At 37.4% G+C, this 25,570-nt stretch overlaps 1 protein-coding gene and 1 long non-coding RNA gene across 5 annotated transcripts in view; one reads left to right on the plus strand and one right to left on the minus strand.

The window, feature by feature from the left end:
* GALNT18 (polypeptide N-acetylgalactosaminyltransferase 18) overlaps window positions 1-16,189 on the plus strand; it is a 224,945-nt gene extending 208,756 nt beyond the window's left edge. For all 3 annotated transcript variants that reach the window (XM_015864042.1, XM_015864041.2, XM_015864044.2), the window contains exons 11-12: window positions 3,625-3,789; window positions 15,720-16,189. In XM_015864042.1, the coding sequence (XP_015719528.1) occupies window positions 3,625-3,789; window positions 15,720-15,866 (312 nt within the window). In that variant the 3' untranslated portion in view covers window positions 15,867-16,189. The remainder of the gene's footprint in view (window positions 1-3,624; window positions 3,790-15,719) is intronic.
* LOC107314610 overlaps window positions 10,009-25,570 on the minus strand; it is a 75,605-nt gene continuing 60,043 nt past the window's right edge. Inside the window, exons 7-10 of one of the 2 annotated variants that reach the window (XR_004307377.1) lie at window positions 22,195-22,328; window positions 20,309-20,476; window positions 11,574-13,978; window positions 10,009-10,390 (exon numbers count right to left, since the gene is read on the minus strand). This is a non-coding gene — a long non-coding RNA (uncharacterized LOC107314610). Of the gene's footprint in view, window positions 10,391-11,251; window positions 13,979-20,308; window positions 20,477-22,194; window positions 22,329-25,570 lie in introns of those variants that run through there. The other variant, XR_004307376.1, reaches the window with a different exon arrangement.

The raw sequence follows: 25,570 nt of genomic DNA on the forward strand, positions 1-25,570 counted from the left end.
GTCAGCTCTAGGGGCTCTTCAAAATTTAATAATAAATTGGGAGCCAAAAATCTCATTGCATTTAAAGTTGGTGGAATTTCAGTGTTAATTGTAATGGAAATAATGATTTGACCTTTTAGGTCAGAATGCTCACAGACAGAAAGTCCACACCAAATCATTGTGAAAAAAAAGCAATATATTTGTGTCCTAATAAGCAAAGCTCATTTATTTACTCTCATACCCAAGCTGTCAGTTTTGTGTGTGTGTGCAGATTTTGTGGTGTTTCAAGTATTTTTACTGTGCAAATAACTTGACTGAGTTAACTTGTGCCTTCATTGCTCTGATGGCAGATTTTGGATGTGTGAAATGTTAAGATTACAGCTGAAAGCAGAGTTTGTCCAGGAAGGGCTGAAGTGGAACAGTGTAGTGAAAGGAACTTTTGCTCTGAATACAGTAATTAAGAAGCAGGGGAGACTGCAACTTCAGGCATGAACTTTCCTGCTCCACTTCAGTGATAATTTGCTACATGAGTTTGCATCAAGAGGGGTGGGATCCTTAACTTCCCCTAAAACAAGCAAGGATATGCTTGGTCCAGTGGTAAGTGAAGGGTGGAGCTGCTTCTCCTTTATTCTGGAGCTGGTCTGAGTAGCCAGAAGCGTATATAAATGGTTGTTTCAATGTTTTCATTGCAGTATTGCAATGTGAATTTTCCTGATATTCAAGTTGAAATTTTTTTAGACTTAGAATATGAAATAGAAGAAATATAATTTACAGCAAATCAGTTCACCTGAAATGGAGGTGGGAAAAATAGGATTCTGAATTTTCCCTAATAACTCATAGCTATTTTGAAGATGACTTGAGAGTCCTAGACTGTGCAGATGTCAGCTACCTCTCATTTGTGTTTTCATACTCCAGCTGTCTTTTTTGACAGGAAACGTTTGTATTAGATAACAAACATACTGTGACTAAACCATTCTCTTGACCTTCTGAAGAACCTGGGAAACATTTCATTAGTCTTGTTAATATGTTACCAATCGCAGTTTGCTGGTCTTATTTGTCTTAATATAGGTACTCAGAGTAGCAGGTGGTGTAAAAACAGAATAGAATAGAATAGTGACCTTCTAGGAAAAGAAAGAAAGCTAAGGAATAACTTGTTCTTTAACTGGAAAATACAATTTTCAAGTGCAGGAAGGGCTTTGTCAGAAAAAGAAAAGAAAAAAGAAGAAAATAAAAGGAAAAAAAAAAAAAAAGAGCAGCAATGAAAACCACCTGTACCAACTGTTAGTGTCTGGATGAAAATTAGTTATGATCAGTTATGAAGCTGTTCTTAAAAGAAAATAAAAGTAAAAAACAGGAAAGTGAAACAGAAAGATTTCGGAAGTGCTGTATGTCAAGCTTTGAAGGCAGCTGATGCAATTTTCTTCAGCACCAGGTATATAGGCTTCTACAAATTTGATTCCTGATAACCTTTACACTAATAACACCAAATCTTTGTTTTGAACAAATTATTTTGCACTACGTTAATATGCTGCCAGCATAGGCTTCCTGAGGATGTTTCTAAAGGCTTCTGGACCTGTTGTGTGGACAGGGACCACAGGAAGGAAGTGATACCCTCCAGAGCCAACCTGTCAGTGTGTGAACTGCACTCTTCCACCTTGAAAGCACCTGGGGTTACTGTGGTCAGAGCTGTGCAAGCGTGTAAGGCTCAGTCTGTGTTTTGGCTCTGACACCTGTCTAGTCACAAATCCTGTGAGTTTATAACTAATGGTAACATTGAATCCTTGCAGTTTCACTTTTCTTGACCTACCTGACCTCCTGAAAATGGTGCTTCCTTCCCATTGCCTGGGAGACATAGCAATGCATCAGTGCTATTATGGAGAAAAATACAGATAGCAAAGTGCTGTGGGTTATAGCAGATCAATGTAATGTAAGGAGGAAGCTTATTTTATTACAGAGTAAGACAGTTGTGGTTGTTGTGTTATTGTTTTTTGTGGGTTTTTTTTTGTTTTGTTTTTGTTTTTAATTCATCTGCTCTGATACCAATATCAAAACAAGGTTATTTCTGTGGAAATTAAGCAGCTCTGCAAGGAGAATGTGTTTGTGATTCTGGAGTGAAAATGCATGGTTGTGTTTGGCTGAGGCTTTCATTTCCTGATTAAAAGTGCAAAGACCCTTTGACTGAATGCTTTCTCCGTCAGCAGCCAGTGTCTTAACTTCAGTAGAAATAAGCACATTTTTAGCTACCAAGTTTCCAGTCCCTTGAACAAAGACTACTGAGACATTTGCTGTTTTAGCAGAACAAAACTCAAAGTCTGAAGCAAAATTTCCAAGTCACTCTAATTAGCACTGGGACGACTGTTCAAAAATTACTTCTCTGAACTATCTCAACATTTCTATCCTGTTGGGTTACTCGATGATGATGTTGCAGTATCTTAGGAGCAGAATTGCTGGTAAGGTGTTTTCCCTGTGTCTTCTGAAGCATTTGAAACAAAAAATGCTTCATTGTCCATTTTGTACTTAAGACTGGCTGGCATCATTAGTAATATTTGTTAATAGTATCTTCTTGAGTAAGTGCTGCCATGGAGATTCATCTTCATAATAACTTATTTAAATTAAAAATATAAACTCCTTTTTATAGAGCTAAATAGAATATAATTAAATGCAAGCATGGTTTTTTATGTAATATTTTTACCTGCAGGTGAGTTTAAAATATGATCAATAGAAAGTCACACATGTGTACCTAACAAGTACATTGTGAGATGGTAACTTGGGACTCTCCTATTCTGGGGCTGGGGTAAAGAAGCTGGGGGTTATTCACAGCGTTCAGAAAACCCGTCTGGTGAGCTACACAAGCTACACAAACCAGTATCTTACCATTCACTATTGGATGAAGCAGAATTTGTACAAGATGTGTGTTACTGGATAAACATAGTAATGAAAATACTATGCATGATGGGTTCTATTCTGGAAGAAGGTGTGAGATTATTGAATAAGATGCTATAATATACAGTAATTATATTCATAGTAATATAATAATGTATATTATTACTATTATTATTAGTAATATAATTATATCCATGGTATTAGCTAAGTAAAGCAATATCCTGAAATAGCTCAGTTAGAAGGAATAACCTGAAAGATGCCTGTCCTGATAGTATTTGAGAATACAAGATTTTACACCTCTTTTTCTAAACTGGTTGACACTGATGAGTGAAGTGACGTTAGTGGGTTTGTTGAGCTTTCTGAAGGGTAAGTGGCAACCTGCTTATTATCTCTGCTAAGCCTAGTTACATTTGTAACTATGTATGATTGTCCTATTTCTGTAAAGTTTTGCCAACAAATTGATTTAGGTAGCTCACCCAGCTAGATCCATCATTTTGCTTCTGTCCTGTGGAATCCGCTCTCAGCCTGAACCAGACTTGAATAGGAAACTAAATTCAGTCATTAACTATTACCAACAATGTTTGTTGGTTAAATGTTAATTTTGAAATGTTATGTTGCTTCCTGTATGAATGGAAGCAATTTAAAAGCACCCATAGGGTCAGCCTGCTGCTATTCAGCACGTTTATGTTTGCCATTTGTTTTTTGGTGAAAGTGCTTCTTCTTCTTAGAGGCCACAAATCATGTTTGTGTTTCCTCTTGCAGAATGTTTATTACACGAGCAATCAGCAGCTCCATGTGGGTGTTCTGAGTCCCACTATTGACGATGATGACAACAGATGCCTGGTGGATGTGAACAGCAGGCCCAGGCTCATTGAATGCAATTATGCCAAAGCCAAGAGAATGAAGCTTTACTGGCAGTTTACTCAGGTAATTCTTACTCAGCAAACATTACAGAAGGCTCAGAAAACTGTGTTTCTGTATGTGAGTAATCAGTTTACCAACAAACCAGAACTGTCATTGTTTGATTGGGATTTTTTCTTTGCACAGTGTAGGGAAGCTACATTTACATTTGATTTCTATCTCAATAGGTTACATAACTTTTATTATGTTCTTAGAGGTGTCAATGCATTGCTTACTAATAAACCTGTAAGGCGGTTACTGTTACCAAATGATCCCAATCTAAAAATAAGTGATTATGTAAAGTCAAATGCAAGCTAACCTATTTAAGAGGGGGAAAGTAAAGCTTTCCAATGTAATTGTTTGGAAGTAGTAACTCAGAAGAGAATGAGAGTCTTGTGAGGAGAAATTTGTGCAATCTTTTTTTTTCTTTTACTAATGTTTGATATTAAAAAAAAAAAAAAGCACCTAAATGCTGAAAAGTATTTTTACAGTGATGGGAATGTTCAGACACTGTGTGCAGGCTTGAGGATGTGACTCAAAAGCACATCAGCATTTCCACAGAAGGAGACAGGTTATCATGAAGACAAAACAGGTTCCAGTGGCTAGAAGCTAAAGATAGTCAAATTTGATCTTCCAAAAGAAGGTGAGACTTCTGAAATGTAAGAACTAAGATAGTTAGCACATAAGGTACTATCGTTTCTGTTTGTTAGGACAAATGGAATTACAATATTTTCTGAAAGCAAATACTGAAAAAAAATTCAGTAGCTAAATAGTTTGAATAGTCACAGTTACTCCTCTCCAGTTTTGACTGTATGCATCTGGCTGAGCACTCCATTTCTGTGAAATATGGCACAGCTGTCTTTTCTCACCAAAGCCTGTTATTGATACGTAACCCCTTAGGCTGAGGCTCAACATCATGAAAATTTTATCTTTGCATTTAATTTCTTCTGAAACATCCATGTTTGTAAATATATTTTCTGCTAGCTCATTAGTTTTTTGTTTGGTTTTTTTTTTTTCTTTGTCATGAGGAGTTTATTATTTAGTATATTGGGTCACTGGTGGTACAGTTTAACCTCTATATACTATCATGTAAAGTCCATTTGGATGGTGATCAGTAAAGCATACTGTTAACATAATTTGTGCTTATACTTGAACATAACTCAGGTATTTGTCTCTAAAACTTAGCTCTCAAGTAGCAGACTTTGAACACCTAATCTGGATAGATATCCCAGCTTTCACATCTGTTCTCTTAAAGGCAAAGTTTTAATCACTTCTCTCAAATTTTAACAATTATCTTGCCACAGGATGAGGGTAAGCTGGAGATGTTTCACTATGGTCATATCTGATTTTCTAGTGCCATTTTTTGAGTGCAGGATAAACATATTTCTTAAGATAGCCTTTGGGTAACATTTGTCAGTAGTGTCTACATATTCAGTGATTGTTGATTAGTGACAGCTAATGGTTTCTGCTCCAGGATACTGCTGCCATTTTGTCATACCAGGTACGTTGGAGCTCATTCGGTGTGCAGCAGTAGGATGTAATAAAGTAATTAATAAAAAAAACTCTTCTGTCTGTAACTCCATTTAATAGTATTGTAACTTCTGTGGGAGATGAAACTAAATTATGTGGATTGTGCTTAAATCTTCTACCAAAAATACTGCCCAGAAGTGAAAGTTAATTAGTTGTTTCCTTATGATAAATAAAGAGATAAATAATTAGATGTTCAAAAAGGATTTTGTTAATACTCATGCTCATGCAACAAATGCTGTTGTTTCTCAGCATACAGTGCACAGCCTCTGGTGTATGCTGTAAGCTAAAAGAAAACTAATGAGAATGATCAACTGACAAATTCTATTTGAAAAGCTGTAGGTTAGTTTGTGGAAAGGATGCATTTCTGTGAATGCTCTGGAAGATGCCTGAGAAGGACAGGATTTTTATGACATTTTGAAAGCTCTGGTATTTATTTATTTTCCATATAACACAGGGAGCAGGACAACTGAAAACAAGCAGGACTGTAAGTATTGATGTTCACTGTACTCTTGAAGTTTGTGAAAAATTAAAATGTAGATGCTGGCAGTAGTGACCAACCGCTTGGTCAGGGCCAATAACTGCAGGTGTACACCAATGTGGTGAGCAGCAACAGGCGTTTATTGTAGCAACACATCTATTCTTATAGTCCCCTAGTACATTTATCAATCCCTGATTGGTCTGAAATACAATCTCCTATATACTGATTGGGGGGCTCAAGCAACACACCATATCAGCAATCTCATTGACAATCTTTCCTCCATTGTTCTATTTTTTTATCAACTTCCCATAACTTGTTTACTACTTCTTCAAGGTCATACTGACCTTGCTCTAAGCATAGCTCCATATTCAAGCAAGTATATGCATATAGGGGCAATAGGGAGAACTATCCCATACAACCGGGTCCCCGCAATCACCTACTGCATCACAGTAGCTGTTGATAGCACTGTCTCTTGTCTGTAAGCATGTTTTGACTTCTGTTGATTCTCTGGTCAGGCAGAAACATTATTAATAATATTTATGCTATAGATAATTCTGTAAATACAGCAATGCAAGTGGAGAATTGAGTCAGAAAGGAAATGAGAAAGTCTATCTAACTTTCAAACCAGAGCAGGGTAAAGCAACTGATGTAAATAGAATACTTTTTTTCAGAATACTTTTTTGTTTTCCTACAAAATACACTCTGTAGTCTGAGAGGTATTATGATAGTCTGTGGTGGAGCACTAGTCTGAGGAAAGCTGATATAAGGCTGTATAGCTTTTTGAAAAACACATTTTTTCAGATAAGGTATATCATGCTGGTTGACTAGACAGAAGCCTTTGGGAGACTTTGTGGTAGCTTGTCTGTACAGAACAAAATTGTACTGAGCATTCAAAGTTTGTGGTTTGTGTTTGGATAATCAGGATCCATCTGAGCAAATTTCCATGCTCCACAGCTTTGTACAGCTGCCAAATGCAATGAGACCCAATACAACATAAGCTTCAGTGACATTTGTGTTTCCAAGGCTTCTTCAGGTGTTTATAACTGCAGTTATGCAAATTATGTAAGTTATCCCTAAACAGACTCTCATCAATTGGGTAGTGTTCAAGAATTCTGTTGTTCATGTTGTCTATTAAGTCTCTCCTCTTAGGGAAGTGCTTCTTTGGGGAATACTTTCATGCTGTAAGTAAGTTTTAGAGTGTTTGGCAGTTCACCTAGTTCCATGTTTCTCACCATATATCCATTTAATCAGAAAAAAACGAAGTCTTTTAGGGAAAAGGTAAGTGATTGCCAGAAATGACTCAGTAAATCTGCTGTCCTTGGGACTGCTGCTGCACCAGTTGTTGTATGTTATGTTGTCTATCTTGTGACAGACAAGGTACTCTGAGATGTAGGTCATGCAGGCTGATGTCCCTAGATGTTTTAACTCCTTGAGACAACTTTCAGTGAAAAGCACATAAGGCCAAAATTGTGCCATTCTGAACAAGTCATCTAATACCATTCACTTTCTTATTTGTACTGAGAAACAGTATGTTTTAAATGCTGGAGCCAGGCATTTGTTTTTGAGAAATTCCTCAGTTCCTAGTCTGATTTCTCAGGCTTATTGCAGATATAAAGGCAGTTGGGACATAAGGATGTGAAATTTACCTCCAAATACATCACCTGGGTGACAACAGTTATATACGTAGAAAATTGAGAAAGTACACTAAGGGCACACTACGGTCCCTCCAGAAATATAACAAAGGCATGAGGAATATATTTTTCCACGGTCGCTCTATAGTTTGCACTATCTTAATGAACTGCACCTTCCTCTTTAGTTAAGTGGGGTAGGCACTGGTTTTTATCCTTCTAACCAGACTTGCATGCTGTCATTATTTGCTGTTACAAGAAGCATGTAAGGGGATGGCCTTGTGGAAAAGAGTTACGAGAAAGGACATGAAGAAGAGGTAAAAACCTAATAAATAAATACTTCTTAAGCTGTTCCGTGTTGAATTCTTTTCAGTACAGCAGACTCTGATAATTTAATTCAACTTCCAGTTGCATAAAGGTAAGCAGAGGGTGTACCTATATGGGTGGGCAAATCACAGACAAACTCATCGCACACTCATCTCAAACAGGCACACTCATCACACACCCAATGCACACTCACGGACACAAAGGCAGTCTAACAGTCGAGGATGGAGTCGGTAATCACACACTCATGAGAAACTGTCGAATTTCCATGCACGCACATATAGTGGCTAATTAACTTCCACGCACTCATACACATAGTGTCTAATTTCACGCACTCACACACATAGTGTTTAATAATTAATTTCCACACACACACACACTTAGTGTCTAATTAATATCCACGTACCCACACACTTAGTGTCTAATTAGTATCCAGGCACTCACAAACTTAGTGTCTAACTAGTATCCACGCATTCACACACTTAGTGTCTAATTATTAATTTCCACACACTCAAAAACTTAGTGTCTAGTTTCCACGCAATCACACACTTAGTGTCTAATTATTAATTTCCATGCAGTCACACACTTAGTGTCTAATTACTAATATCCACGCACTCACAAACTTAGTGTCTAGTATCCACGCAATCACACACTTAGTGTCTAATTATTAATTTCCACACACTCACACACATTGTGTCGGATTTTCACGCACTCACACACATAGTGTCGAATATACATACACAGCTGATGACTAATTAATTTCCACGCACTCACACACACAGTGTCGGATTTTCCACACACACACACACACATAGTGTCGAATATACATACACAGCTGATGACTAATAATTTTCCACGCACTCACACACATGTGTCGGATTTTCACGCACTCACACACATAGTGTCGAATATACATCACAGCTGATGACTAATTAATTTCCACGCACTCACACACATAGTGTCGGATTTTCCACGCACTCACACACATAGTGTCGAATATACATACACAGCTGATGACTAATTAATTTCCACGCACTCACACACATAGTGTCAGTTTTTCCACGCACTCACACACATAGTGTCGAATATACATACACAGCTGATGACTAATTAATTTCCACGCACTCACACACATAGTGTCGGATTTTCACGCACTCACACACATAGTGTTCGATATTACATACACAGCTTGATGACTAATTAATTTCCACGCACTCACACACAGAGTGTCAGCTTTTCCACGCACTCACACACACAGTGTCGAATATACATACACAGCTGATGACTAATTAATTTCCACGCACTCACACACATAGTGTCGGATTTTCCACGCACTCACACACATTGTGTCGAAATTTCAAGCACTCACACACATAGTGTCGGATTTTCCACGCACTCACATACATTGTATCAAATTTTTACGCACTCACACACATAGTGTCGAACTGGCACGCACTCACACACTTAGTGACTAATTAATTTCCACGCACTTACACACATAGAGACTCAAGGACAGTTAACAGCAAATGTTTTTTGTTGTTTTTTCTTTATGTTTAGCCTTTATTTCCTTGTAATCCTTTGCACATTAGCTGTAGAACTTGCCAGCACAAAGTTTTATGATGCCAACAGGACAAGGAGCTTTTAGTACGTGCATATTAACTCTTTTCCAGCGTATCGCACGATGCAGTATTTACTCCTGAGGACTACATTTTAAGCTCCAAAGATACACAAAGATATACAAAGATAATTTAAAAGAAAGCTAACACATACTGTGTTTTTCCATGAACACAGAGAGCCTTTTTGCATATTGAGCATGTTAATATTCTACATCACTGTTATTTACAAAGAAATTATTTGTTCTAGTCCATCCCAGTCTTCCTAGTTTCATACATCCAGACAGGCTCTCCAAAAACTGCAGAAGGTCTCAGCAATGTCCACTACAAACATGCAAGAGATCGGTCAAGCCTCTAATGCCTTCTGCAGTTTTATTGACAACCAACAAATACTTACCCAGTGAAGTGGCCGGATTTCACAGGGTCTGATGTCTGTTCTAGATTCTTCCTGGTTATTGATCTTGAACTGTTCCTCTAACAGTTCTTTTAATCAGTTAATTGGTCCAGCTTCTCCCAAACCACAGTGATAAAGGATGAAAAGTCTCTTAAGAGTAACAGGATTAACAATGCACATCAGTGGAAGCTCCTGTCTACCCTTAGATGTAAACAGACACTGCTTGTCTCTTGTCTCACTCTCTGGTCTTCCAGGGTTTCACAGTGATAAGGTCTACCAAAGAATCTATAAGCTCTTTGGTGACTTGCTCACAGTTACATCTACCCCCACATCTCCCCCTTCTTTATTAATAGAAAAAGCACAGTTCATAGCATCCTGTATCTTTTTTTCTGTACACAGCAACAAACATGGAACACAAACCAAAAGACAGCAAAAAGTATTAAGACAAACTAATTTTAGCAGATTTTATATCCATCCCACAAAACCTCTAAAAAGACCTCCAAATATATTCCCCCCATCTTGGGCCCGTTCCTTCCTCCAGAGAAAGGCATGTCTGCACACAGGGTTGCTTTTTGCAGCGTAGCACTTCTTCTAGCATGATCTTCAGTTCAGTTTCTATGCAGTATGAACTTCCTTCCCGCACTCTTAGTCCAGCTTTGTCCTTGTTTTATTAAATTAGGGTGCAGTGACAATATATATGACAAGAAAATAGGGTTTCTTACTTAGTTAGATGATCAAACCATCAAGACCAATACCTTGAATCTGGCAATGACAACAGCTAATATAACAGACAAAAACCAGATGATTTCCATTATTGTCTGAGCAAACTGTGCAAGGTCTGGACTGCAGCAGCAAGGATATTCCCAGCCCAATATCAATTCTAATCAGCTTATGGCATTCTGTAGAAACTAAGGAAAAGGTTATTTTCAAGAACCACATACTGTAAGTGAAGATCCCAAGAGCCCAGCCTAAATTCCCATGTTAGAATACGCAACTGGAATACTAGCATAAATTTATTTCTCAAGTTTCCTCACTTAGCATTCAATTTATTCATTGATTTCTAGATATTGGTTTAATCGTAAACATATAATGACAATGCAAACAGTTCCATTTCTGGGTAAAAATGAGTCACAAAGCCCTGAACAGTGTGCCTTCACATTAAAAAACCCAAACCAGTAAAATACCGCCACCCCTAAAGAAAATGGAATTTAATTCAATTTTTTTTTTTTTTTTTTTTCCCCTGAACAGGTCAGATTTGAGTAAGAATTATGTCTTAAAAACAAACAAAAGCAAACAAAACAAAAAACAAACAGGAACTCATTTTTTCTCCTGTTGTAATAACATTTAAATCATAGGCATCCCAGCATATTGCCTAGGGCAAACATCTATTTCTTAGGGGAAAGATCTTGAGGGTTTCTAACAGTGTTGAAAGGAATTTCTCATTTGGTCTATGATGATTAACTAGTTATCTCCGTATGCTAAGGCTAGTGGTAATAATGTGAACTTCTCATCTCAACATTCATTTTTTTTTTATGCTGTGTTAGAACATTTTCCTCCACATAGAGAAATAGAGAAAGAATGAAGTAGTAGGTGCTCCTAGGCATGAGCTTCAGTGGCATGTTGTGAAGGGGCTTTTTCCATTAGCAGTCTCACACTACATCTTGTGCACACTCAGTAACTTGGAGGGAAGTGAAGTTAACAAGGATTTTCCACAAGTTAGCAACAGGGAAAGAGCCTTAGAAAGCAACATCTATGCAAACGAAGAATTCTTCAAAATCAAAGAAAAGGGCAGAACCTAGGAATACACATCAGAGATCAGAAAATTAATTAACTAGATTAATTACCTTGTCCAGCAAGCTGCCTCCAACAGTGATCAATGCTTGCTGTTTCCCAGAAAAGAACTCTCTTCAGAGCCAGAGGCTCACTGTAGCACCATAAAGGGGAGCTACTTCTAGAGCCCTCTTGCGCTCCCTTTGTTAAGGCTCCCATTTGTTTTGTCCAAATGATGATCTCATTGTGCCTGTAACAGTTTGTTTTTCTCAGTGTTCTTAAAAGTAACACAGCCCACTAAAAATAAAATCTAGTCAGTCACTGAACACTGATGCCTGTGGCAATTAATTCTGTAGGTTTCCTAAATTCACCGAAGTCACAGTAGTTGCACATTCTTAGTTCTAATAGTCGTTTTTCCTTAGAGAGGTTATTTACCAGGTTCCCACAGCAATTCATACTTTCCAGCGCAAACATCAGATACAACTATTTTCATTTACATATTTAAATGTATGTATATATAAACATAAATATAATTATATTATATATAAATACATATATATCTATATACATTTATATATACTAAATATACACAAATATACTAAATAAAGTAAAACTTCAATTCCTCACCACTCAGCAGATGTCAACGTGTGAATCACCTGCCTCACCAGCCTGTACTCCTGAAGCTTACTGCCTTCAGCTTCCACAACTGTCAGCTCTCAAAAAGGCATCCAATTTATTTCTAAAAGAGTTGTCATATCAACTTGTTACTCAGGACAGCAGCTGTACTCAGAGACGTGATGCTTTTCAATATCAATAGCATAGCATAAGACTAGCTCTCATTAGGTAATCCCAGTTATCTAAAGACCAATGCAAATATATCATTACTGGGAGCTGCTGCCAAAACCAAGCCAAACTATTTTCAGCTATAAAATCTGCATTTTGCTGCAATTAAGACTTTTTTGCAACTCTCCCCCTTTTTATTATTGTTTTTCATTAATTGTTCAATGCTTTCCTGTGTCTTAAAAAAATAAATACCCAAACCGAGTGTTTCTGCCACCAATTTTTCTGGTATGACAGAAAGATTTCCTGGCTGCTACAGACACAAAAAAGATACGTGTTTACTTTCTGATAGATCTCTAAAGATCTTTCCAGACTACATAGTTCATTCTATCCCAAGCCTGATTCAATTTTCTTAGTTTTATCACCATTTGCTATAGTGAAATTAATTTTCAATTATCCCATCTTCAGGTGCTTCTTCATGTTTCAGTCAGGGCTTGAATATCTTTTTCTGTGAGGTAGTGTTTTCTAAAACTTATTATTAATGATTAGTTTTTGTAATCTGTTGTGATGCAGTTTGATTTAAGCCTGCAAAATACTATTGGCAGGCTTAAATCTATACATTGTTTCTGATTTTTTATTATGCTGTTTTTTTCTGTTATTTGCTTTCCCAACCAATTACATTCTCTGTATGATGCTGCATTTCCTCTTGCCAAGTTTAATTGCTCTAATTTAAATATGTTAATTAACAGGACAGTGTATCTCCACATACTGTGGATCTCACACACATTTAAAAAGCTGAGCTTGGAATCTGGACTCCACTACATTCGTGCAACCAGCCTAGTTCAAACAAAAGGGAAAACAACCAGAGTCCACTAGCTACTAAAATGTAGTTTAAATGTGCAGATAAGGCTGCATAGTTTCATTTGTCACAGCTGCAGTAGTAAAAATTAGTCACAGCAATATGCAAATCTAGCATTTATGATTACATTAAAAACTGAACAGTTAGAAGTCTCAGTAGTAAAACACAGAATGTGATGTAAATTGATTAAATTGATGTAACTGCTGAATGATGCATTTTCAGAGGGTGTTCTCGTAATAATGACTCCTTGGTACCGATACATGGATGTAAGACCAGTACCCACATGGCTGCCTGACAGCATCAGTGCTGGAGGAAAAAAAGCCTTTCTTCTTAAGAAATGGTTTGGCTGATCCCTGTTGTAACTCCATATAAGTTTATGAGATTATATACAGAAAATAATTTTTGTTGGGGTTGAAAAAATAAACTTGTATTTAAATATAATGTCTGGAACAGCTTCTCCTTTGCCTAATTGTAAATAGTGACATAAATGGCACTTCCTTAATGTTTAACATTTCTGCATATAGTACTTCACCCATGCAATGCCAGTTAAGTACACCTTATTTTCAGGGTAGTCTAAGCAAACAGAACAGGAAACAGCTCTTTTTGAAGAGCAACAACTAACCAAATTCATTGCTGAAGAATGTTTACTTAGTTAATATTAATTTGAAAGATCTGAACCACAAATGTTACCTGTCTGCTGCTTCTTTACAGGCCAGAGAGTTTCAAAGTTTGTCATAATGCTTTGATTTCAGAAGGAATGAAGCAATTACCTCAATGAGCTGAGTTGTGTTCTCCAGTTCCTCATTTGTGGTGCTGCCCCCAAGTGCCATGAAACACTGACTATGCAGGGGAAAAAATTATGATCAACAGTTTTCATTAAAATTGAAACTGTACACTTTCCTAAAATTAAAAGAAAATATTAAAAAAATTCAGCAGTTCATTTTTGTCAGTAAAAAAATATTCATTACGTCAGAGTTTTAACTCTGCAGGACCTCATTCAAAGCTCCATGGATTCAACTGAAAAACTCTCACCAAAAATCAGTGAATTTTATAAGGTCAAAGTCACTTGAGCAGAGGTTGAGTGAATAAAAACCTTTAACTGATTTCCTAAAGCAGTTAGTAAAAAATAAATAAATAAATAAATAAAAATTACTTCAAACAATTATAGTGCTTATGGGTGTCTTAGAGTTTATGCTGTCACTGTACATCCACATTTAACTACCATTATTGATATAGATGTCAATAAATTCTTATACAGAATTGGGAAAATACAGTTCACTCAGCATTTCATTACAGAGATCCCAGTGTACAGAGTGCCTAATGTATGCTTGTCTGTTTAATCTGGATTCTGCACCTAGGCATACCTGGGAGAATCTAAGGGAGCCTCGTGTTCTGCATATCACAGATTATTCCTGATATGGTCTCTCTTACTCCAAGCCATATTTAGATCTTAGGGATTTCAAACCTGTTTCTGTCTCACTAGCCATTCCTCAAAATGTATTACTGATACAATAGGAGGAAAAGATGCTCCTCTGGTCACCTGTCTGAATGGAGCACAACCTGTACTGAATAGAATTATCTGCCCTTGCCTGAAAAAAACAGCCTACTCTGAAGACCAAATTCAGCATCTCTATTGGATATGGCAAATATCCCTGTGATTAGAAGAGAAATCTCTCACACTTATCACATTTTATAACACAGACCTGACACAAACCATTTACCTTTTGTGGGTTGTATTTTTTTTTTTTAAATCACAACTATACAATTTCCCCCACTGTATGAATAAGCAATTTAAATACATAGCTGCTCTTTCTATACTTCATCTGTACTAACATGGTTGTACTGAGTGACCGACCCTCCATTCTTTGATTTGCAGATTAATCCAGTAATTCTCTATTCTGTGAGTCCAAGATCCTCTAGAGACAGACACAGCCTTTCAGACTACTGTACAAATTATTCTGCTGCTTTTCTTGGGAGAAAGTTACCATTATTAGATAGAACAGAGTATGAAAGCACCAATAAAGAAATTAACCCTAAGGACTAGAAGGAAAAAAAAAAAGTAGAAAAATGATTTATTTATTTATTATGTCTGCTGGTAACTGTGTGATAACCTCAGTCACTTAAGATTATTTTCACTCTGAGTAGCAGCTAGCGAGCGGCTTTTAGCTTGGCAGTATCACACTGATGAACAAAGAGTAGGTATTGAGGACTAATAACAAAAGATTATAAGAGATCATTAATTTCACTATTCAAACAAGGTAAGAAAAACTAAGAGGAAAACTTTTGGACTATGGTTAAGGAGCATGGCCAGAAACGCAGCTTGATTCTAGAAATTCCATTTGCTGAAATGTTAAGCAAGCAATTGTAACCATTCTGAACTGCCTCAGATTAAATCAGCCTGTGACAAAAGGAACCTTCACTACAGACTCAGCTTAGTGCCTGTCTTGCCCCCAGTTTTCCACAGTAGCAGCGGACTTCAGGAGATGGACACTGGAATGCTAATTCATATTGTCATGCAGTAGCAATGCAACATCATGATGGTGTTTAACCCAAACTTTGTTTTTCCCCCCCACCTTTATAGGGAGGTCCAATCCAGAACCGAAAATCCAAGCGTTGCCTGGAACTGCAGGAAAACAACGAAAATGAATTTGGATTTCAACTCGTCCTACAGAAATGCACCGGACAACGCTGGTCTATAACAAACGTCTTGAAAAGCTTGTCATCATAGCAGACTGCATTTTTCTACCCATTCCTTTTGCTACTGTGTAGCAAATACTGAATTGTTGCCTGCTGTACTGTGTTTCTTTCCTCCCTGTTCCTTCTCTCCTTTCTGTCCCTTTGATTTTATTCTGTGAGTGTGTGGAAATTGGGTTTGTGAGCCAAAAATAGACATTTTATTTTACAATTACGTTTTCATTGCATTTATAGAGGTGTTGAATGATAGGTGATGGGTAGGCTATCCTAAAATATTTTACATCTGTAAATAGAAAACAAATGGAGAATATTTATAACTCAAGCTTTTATTGAATAAAAAAAACCAAATTCAATTTATTACTGTCTAGCTGTCTCCAGGGTAATCAGCTTAGATATTAAGTGGTGCTTTCACCGTTCTTATTAACTAAAGTCTCATCCTGACAAGCAGCTGCTGAGTATCAGTGTTTTCCAGGCTTTTTGTTAATGCCCACCTTAGCCAAAATTCAAAGGAGTAGATGGTGGCCAGCATTACACAACTCAACATATATCATGCCCAAGGATTCAGAGGCAATGCCAGTTCCATGGCCATTAACAATATAACTGCCTCACCATCTCTTCCCCAGACAGGAACGTGAAGATACAGGAGAAACTCAAAACACCAAAGAAGGCAGTCACAAAGAGTGGGTCACATTTTCTTTTCCATGATCCTAATAAACCATGTAAAAGGAACTCTGGTTCTTCAACCAGCTGGACTGAGGTGCAATTCTGTGGATTCCACAGCTTCAGCACTGACCTGCCTTCAACCAGGAAAGAGAACAAAGCCAGGGCTATGAAAAATTCCAGTTGGGGCAAGTTCTTCTCTGGGGGTACATGTATCTTGAAGATTTCATCACACAAGAAATAATGTTGATTGCCAAATGCTAATTGATAGTTATTCTATTAACATTTACTTTTTGCACCATTTAAGTTTTCTTAACACAAAAGGACCAACTAAACCAATGCTCAACATATACAGTCTAGTATCAGATATTGTCTTTAAGTCTGCTCATACAAATAACTAAACAATCAACTCTTCAGACTCACCAGGCTAGCGCTCAAGGCAGAAACTGGCTTTGGGTGGTCTGGTACTCCTGCCACCTCTGATAAACAAGCAGTAATACCATTATTCCCGGTGTCTTGAGTTGAAGACCTTAGACACACCAGGAAGCTACTTCTGTGAGCTGCAGACCCATGTGGGGGCCACCCAGGCAGCTCACCCAGCAGCAGCTGCTGGGCCATTCTCTTGTGTCACAGTTCCCACAAAAACGGGCAACCAGGCATGTGCACACACACACAGGCCGTCCATGACAAATCTTTCTGAAGCAAGCAGAGCAAAGCCTTAAGAGCAATCCCTGTCCTGGTATCAACAATTCATCCATGACAGTCAAAAAGAATGCTTTCAGGTATTCAGGTAGCTTTTTAAAATCAGCTGTTTTACTTTAGTCTAAACTTTAAGTAACAAGCATAACCTCTTTTGCAGCAGGTGTTTTGGTTTGTTTGTTTTTGTTAAATTGGGGGTTGCAGACAGGCTTTACATTTAGTATCAGCTAATGGTCTTGTTCTTAATGAGCAGTTATTGTCATGTTGCATGTTAATTATAAATATTCAACATGCAGCTATATATATTTATGTTAGCTTCAGAAAAGAAAATGCAGAGCCAACAATGCAAAGCAGTTAACAGTCAATTAAGACCAATTTTGTTCCTGTGCTCCAACCAACTTACGGGCCCCTCAGGCTGGTTTGGGTACAAACTCACACAAAAAGAACAATAACTAGAGTGTCAGGGTACCACAGCTGGAACGATGAAGCAACTTAGGTTTCACCCTGTGGGGAAAACAGGATGTTTTCCACAAAGAAGTATTGGTTGTACATGCGAACCAATCCTCTTGCAGAGCCATGACTGCAGAAGGCTCAGTACCTGGCTTTCTAATCCTTCTCAAGTTTAGCTACTGTCCAGCTTGACAATTATCTCCTGAAGACCAGATCAACACGGAGGAATCTGCATGATCAGACAGAGGAAAAACAAAGGATTCATACAGCATAGCATGACATAAACTTATCCTTATTTCATCAAAGTGCCAAGAATTAAGTGTGTGGGGATGCAGCCATATGGTCTCAGAAGATACTTTCTTTCACACATCTCTTCTCTTGGAAGAGGAAAAAAAAAAACAAACAGCACTGTCAAGCAACTGTAAGTGAAGAACAGAGCTATCTTTTGCTCCACCTGGCAAAAACTTACAGAACTGCTGAGAGTTCAAGGACACACATCAAGATAATGCAACATAGATTTTCCTTGCTTATATTTGAAATTTATACAGATAGATATCGCATGTGCGTACACACACTGCCAAACATGTATCTGTATATCTATTAAAAAAACAACATATTCATGTGTGCACATTCACAAAGAGACTCTTTACCAGAAAAACAAACAAACAAAGAAAAACCTGAAGCAACTCTCAACCAAACAGCCATTGGGACATATCAACAAGACATTGAGCTGAAAGGCTTAGAACGCTTATCTCGATGCTACCCAGAATACCTTCAACACTACTGTTTTAAATGTAGACACACTAAAAAAACCAAACAAACAGAAAATAGCTTCTCATCTTTAAACTTTTGTTCAAATAACCACTGAATGTTTTCCACAGGGGTAATTTAGAATAACTTCTCAAAACAGATACAAAGTACTCATGCTAACGATTTAGCACAGGAGGCAAACATTAATTGCTCTTGAATAACGGTATTCTCTACTGTAGTGTTTCTTAATTTTATTTTTTTTCCTCTACACAACCCACTTTTATCATGAAAATGCTTAAGGAGTGCTGAACGATGCTCAGCAGTGCTACTCACAGCTGCATTCTGAAACATCAATGCAAAGAATTTTGGCTTATTGACTAAATGCAGCTTCGCATTGTCTGTTCCAAGTAACTACTTCACCTCAATTCATTCTCATCATGTAGAGGTTCTTTATCAATCTTCATCACAAAGCATCTGAAAACATCTTGTAACACTACTGAAACGTATTTTCCATCATAATGTACTACTTCCAGTGAAGTACCCTCAAGTGAAGTGCATAGCAACTAATACAGATTTCTCCAATCAAGAACAAAACACTTCTCAGGATACGAAAACAAAATATTTATAATACTTGCTGAAGGACAGAGGTAAGTGGACTTTCTGTTCAACTTTTAAAGGAAACAATGATTCTAAGAAAACTGGACCAAAGTTTAGGAAGTGACTTTGGTCAGACTTGAAGGAAGAACTAGGAGCTGAAGTCCATCCTTCAAACTCTACTAACATCCTTGGTTCAAGGTGTTCAAGTTGGAGGTCCTGATTTTCTATACATAACAGCTCACCAAGTTTTTAGAATGCTCGAACTTCCTTACCACCAGAAATTTCCCTACCATCAGCTCTTGTGAAATCTAATCCAGGGCACCCCATTAGTCTAAGTCCATGGCTACCCAGTAGTCTCTTACTCCGACCTTTAATCACGAAAAATAAGTCAGACTGTTCAGGTAAACCTAAGGGGTCTCTGTGCCACAGCCTTTTGGGACATAAAAACGCATCCCTTTGGCTAAAGGCAGCAACTTTTTTAAATCCACAGCTAAGTACATATGCTCCCCAGTATTCAAACACTGAACAGAATATAGTAGTTTGCCACCTCTCAACCAGGCAGAAAGCAAAGAGAAAGCTTTTGTTTTAATTAGGGTTTACTGGGCATCATAATTTTGTTTTTGTTGTTTTTTTTCCTATATTCTCCTAAACATTGTTCAGCTGTAGAGTAAGTCTTTACCACTCAAGCTCCAAATTCTCTGGAAATGCTTACACTTGAAGAGGAGAAACTAAAAATAGTCCCAAATGTGTCTCCTGATCATCTTGAATAACAGATGACAAACCATAAATTAAAAGCTCCTGCTGCTTTCACCCATCTGAAAATGACCATGCACATTCTTCCTCAAATCCAGATCCAAACAGTTCCATGAAAACAGTGAAACTACGCAAACTATTGTGCCAGTGCCTGCTATTAACAGCCATGAATCCTCATTTCATGTAAATTAGGGTATATATGTTGATTTTCAAGAATGTCATCAATTTCTCACTACAAGATATGGTTTAGTAGTTTGATGTAGCTACGGTAATGGGAGGAAGATTGGACTAAATTATCTTGTAGGTCCTTTCCAACCTTGTGATTCTATGATACAAGGAGTCAGACTGGATCCCCAAAATACCCTGAAATCAAAACTGATACTCAACTCTACAAATAACCTTTTTAAATATTTGTTGAAGTAGTGTTCAGAACTCACACATGCGCTGTGAACCTATAGAAAAGGCCTTACCAAACTGGATGCTGAAAATACCTTTTTAAACAGTTGAAAAGTACAAAACAAATACTGCAGTAGAAGAATTAATTTTTTCCAGTGCACAGCAACTTACCAAAAGTGATCTTAAGCTGAGAGTTTTTATGCTGAACATACATAGTCAGATTCAGGAGTCATTTGGAGCTTAAGAGTTCAAGAAAGATCACCATCATGCTTTCAAAATGAATTCAATTTTCTCAACATCACACTGTGCTCGTATGCTTTGCTATAGAGCATATTTTACCTGGATAGAGATCACACAAGAAAAAAAATTAAAAAGCACTCCGCAAAAACAGCATCAGTATCCATTTCAAATTCTAAGCAGGTATCTCTTTTCTAATCAGTCTGTCTCTCCTATTCTAAAAAGGATGAGTCCAAACTTAAATCAAATTACTTTCAATTCAAAGCACTGGCTATATATTAGTTATCTAACCTTTCTGCCTACTACTCAATGCAATGTATGACACCTCTGTGTCTCCCGGGTAGATGATGCCTAGGGAAGCAGAGTCATCTTAGTGTTTTCATTTTCTTAGTATTCAACAGAGTTGAAGGAAAGGGTTCTCAGCTCTCAGATTTGATTGCACAGAGACAGAAATATTTGAGATGATACTTTAGGTTTAAAACAGTTCATATTTAAACCACTGTATGGTTCCATTGCATGTCTTTGCCCACTTGGTCTCACAATCAATACTTGCTGAAAGGACAGCAATTTCATTAATTCTGCATCTTACAAATGATGCTTACAGGTATTAAATACTTAAATGAAGTTTTCTGAGAGAGATTAAATCATATGCAGCTTTCAGCCTCTCAAAATATCTGAAAAGAACAGTGTGTATCATATAAATGCTCACAGCAGTCAGGGTTTACAGATTTGGGTTGCTCCATGGTATGATTCCAACATACTGTTGAACAACTACCACTTCTTCCCTAATCACTTACATACATTTTACTCTCCAGTTTAGTCAGTTGATCCTTCTTGATCTAAGCAGGAGCTTGTTCATCTTACTTGTGTCACACCTTTCATACTGAATGGATGTAAGACTTTGCTTAATGGTAGTTTTTATGAAGAGTGACGTAATTAAATTTTGCTCAAAATTACAGTCTACTGATAAAGCCAAACCTCTCAGATCAGGATGCATTTTGTTCTTTTCCCCTCCCAACTGCATCCAACAAGTCATCATATGTGTGAGCAAACATTTTAGGCTATCTATCTTCTTTGGTACATTCCTTTTGTGTTTTAAATATCTGGCCAAGGCTTTTCTCCATTTTATCAAAAGGATGTTGTTTGCATGGGATGAATAAGAAGGTCTGCTCGCAGTCCAGAGATCACCTCTGCCATCTAAAAGGAACTGGGCTTCATGAGTGCTAATTTGTGTAAAATTTGCATTTCATTTCTAAATCATTGTTCAAGATCTCTCATTAGTTCTTTGATCTGACAGAAAAGTTTGAGTAATTTACACCTTATAGTGAAAGATGGACTACAGCATAAGATGTTTTATTATCTTCTTAAGTAGTGGTATTAATGTGATAGGCACATCTTTGAAATGGCCTAAAGCTTTCTCTTCTTTAAAGCAACAGAACATAAGAGCAAACAAGTATATTTTCCTCTATCACACTACAATACTGTTGTTCCATGGAGCTTGTAGCTGAAGGAGTAAAGCACTACGATACATACTGGTATCTTAAAATTTGCCCTAACCAAGGCAAAGTTATGCAGTTTGAATGGAGATGCTGAAAAATATGGAAAACAAAGAGGAAGAAAACAGAAAAGGCTAAGCAGTCAGCTTATGCTTTCCTAAGGCTAGCTTATTTCCTGGTGGAAAAGAAGGCATAAAACCATGTATGGTGAGAGGTATATGCTGATATTCATTTAGCAGTTGAAACTGCCCCTTAGGCATTTTCCTTCCTTCCTTTAATCAAGTGTTGAATATCAGATGCTAAAGCTAGAAAGCCACCACATACCAGATGCTGTCTTTAGCTGCTTTTCCACATTGTGCCTTACAGGTACCAGGTGTTTAACTCTGAAATAGCACTCATATAGCCCTTGCTTTTAAAGCCTTAGCAGAAATCCCTCAGGCGTATGAGCCAGCAGTTGCCTGTGAAAAAACAACAGTATTCTTCAGGGATTTATACAGCACCTTCCCTACCTCTCCAGGTGCTTTACAGTTACAGTGATAACCATAACAAAAAGAGTGGAAAACCATAAAAGGAAACAACCAAATTAAATTAATTAATTAAGTAAAAAAAAAACCAAAACAAAAAAACAACAACAACAAAAAAAAAACCTAAAAAGTATCAGATCAGGAGAAGTGATCCTGCCCCTCCAAACTAAAGGAGGGGAAATTTAAGACTGGATATAAGGAAAGAGCTTTTTAGATTTTATTTATGGAAAGGGTTCTGAGGAACTGGCACAGGTGCCCAGATAAGTCATGGATGCCCCTTCCTTGGAGACACTCACAGTCAGGCTGGATAGGGCACTGCACAACTAATCTAGCTGTGGGTGCGCCTGTTGCAGGGGATTTGGATCAGATGACCCTTAAGGGTCCCTCCAGACTTGAATGATTCAGTGATAAGCTATAGCCCAAATCAAACCTTGAAGCCAAAGAAGCAAACTCAAGATTGTAGTAAACTGTAGACAAATGTATAAGTGCAAACACAATTTCACAACTGGAATTTATAGCACTTGAGGGACTTAATTATCCACATAGGTAATGCAGAAACTGATGCGTAGTTTTCTCATCATGTTCAGATAGCACGCATTAGGGCAGGCAACAATTTCTACTTTATTCTTGTCAAATTTCTGGACAGGCCTTCTAGACACATATCACACATCACTGGGAATAGCACATAGATTTGTCTTTCAAGAATAGCATTACAACTACGATCACAAAACCAAATAAGTAGAAGTAAATCAAAACTTCTTAAAATGCTTATTTGAAAATAAATACCTTGTGTGTGTGTTAATTTTATGTGCATATTTACTGCTACTTTATTTAATCGGATTATTATTTCCAAGGCAGTCACAAGTGTTTTTTTTTATGTAGACTGATTTGTAATATAGAAAACAGTCTTCATAACTAGTTGCCACAATTTTTAGAGTTCTTAAATTACCCACAATCCTACTTGTACAAAGCACCCTAAGGTACTTGGTGCCATCTGCTACCTATTGCTCTTGTGTGGAACATGCACATTTAATCGGTAACTTTCATTGCTTTTCCAACAATGCATTTCTGATCTGCATATAAAATACAGCCCAAATGTTGTTTACCCAATATAGCTGTAAGACCAGAAATAGCTTTATCAGCTATTTATTCCTTTTAAATGTCATCAATGATTCATATTTGATCTAATAAGTTTTCTTCAGTTATTACTGCCCGTAAAATATACCCCCAAGTGCAATCTTTGGAAGATCTCCTATACAGTTGTTGATTGTGCTCTTATCCTCCTCTTTGCATCTTCTTTCAATTCTTCCCTTGATAGAAATACAAGAACTTAGAATATGCGTTCTTTCTAAGTTCATGATTCGTTTGTATTGTTCCTTAGGCACTAAACATTTCCTCAGCTTAAAGTTTCAAATCCACGGAGAGGCCAACAGTTGCATTAGAAGCAACCAATAGGATAAAGAACTAATTGCACTGCACACTACTCCTGTGCCATCAAAACATACCAAAAGGAAGGAAAAATACAATAAGAAGAGAAAGAAGATGCGTATTTGCACAACATAGCTTTCCATGTCCCTTACCAAAGCCTTAAGCACAGCATTTCTTGCTACAACCACAGTCTGTAAGAAAAGGGGAAAGAAAAAAAAAAAACTGTACCCCATAACTAAAGTCCTTTTGCTCTCCTGACAATAAAATGTGTTGCTGAGAGCTTTCTCCAGAGTACCGATTAACCAAAAAAAAAAAAAAAAAGCAAAATGAAAAGCCCTTACTCTGCTTAGTTACACACATTAATCACACAAAGAAAACCACACATTATATTTGGTGATGCCAAAGATATGAACATACGCAGCCAAGGTAGCAGGACTCCTGCTGAATGTACAGTGCAAATCACACTTCCTCATTCTACAGATTTGCAGTTTCCTCACCTTTTAATACCAGATCTAAGAAAGGAGGATGGGCAAAACCCAGCACAGAACTGCAAGTTTAAGAAGAGCTTCCAGTGCAGCAACTTGCTTTTTAGTTGTGAAATTTGAAGGTCTTTCTGATAGCAATGAGGACAGATATATTCCCTGGACTGTCCTGACAACTGAAACCTACATGTGACATTAGAAGTGAGGGAAAACGCTTTCCAAATCACAAAAGGAAATGTCTGCATTCTTTTGCATAAAAGTACACAAGCAGAGAAAAAAGCAACAGATTTTCTTTCCAAGTCTGAAAAAATGCATCTATAAATGACTATAAAATAATCTGAAAATAGGCTCCAATATTATGCAGTTTTAGAAAATAAACTACAAAAACTGCAACAAAAACACAGATAAAAACCATACCTAGCTGTACAGTTGTAGTGTTTTCTCTCTGCTGCAGCACACCATCAAAATTCTACAGAGCAAATCCATGAAAGCCAACCATTTAGACATTTCCCATGATGCATACAAACCCAAATATTGCCATATGCTAAACAACCCCATGAAGTATCACTTATTTGATTGGCAAAACCTTGTTTTTGAAGCTCACAGTATTTGTGACACTTTCTATGTTTTGCCATGCTACAAACACACAGCCTTCCAAGCTTGTCCCTTTAAGTACCCTTGGCAAGTGAAACCATCAACGCACTTTCAGCCAGGCCTTCCAGGTACTGAGGAATCTGTAAATGGTGTTCCAGTCCTATCTGTGCACAGTTGGCCTGCATTTACGGGCAGCCCTTACTGTCCTTTGTGGATCACTGACAACAGAACAAGTTAGCCCACCTTAGCCCAGCTGCCAGGTGCTGAAAAGCCATAACAACCATAACCAAACTGAGGTAAATCGCAATAAAGTTATGTGCTAGAACAAGTAACTTCTCTAGAAAGCCCTTTTACAACAGCTTCTGAGTCACAGAGGGTAGTTTTCCATCTTTCCCTTCTTACGTACTATGAAGTGCTGCCAAACAGAAAACTTCATGAAAGGAATCGCCAAAAAGTCAACGCACTTGCAAACAAAAGGTAAAATTCACACTTAGAAATGTCACAGCTACAGCATCTTATCCAAAGTCACACTGTCAATTTCAAGCTTATTTTGTCCGTATTATCAATGCTTCATCAATGCTTTGATAGGCAGTAAATTTAATCACAATGCAACATCATATCCATTACATCTAGACTGTGATACCAGACATTTTGATGCTTCTCTATTTTATC

The sequence above is a fragment of the Coturnix japonica genome, chromosome 5 (genome assembly GCF_001577835.2).
Source record: "Coturnix japonica isolate 7356 chromosome 5, Coturnix japonica 2.1, whole genome shotgun sequence".
NCBI classification, from domain to species: domain Eukaryota; kingdom Metazoa; phylum Chordata; class Aves; order Galliformes; family Phasianidae; genus Coturnix; species Coturnix japonica.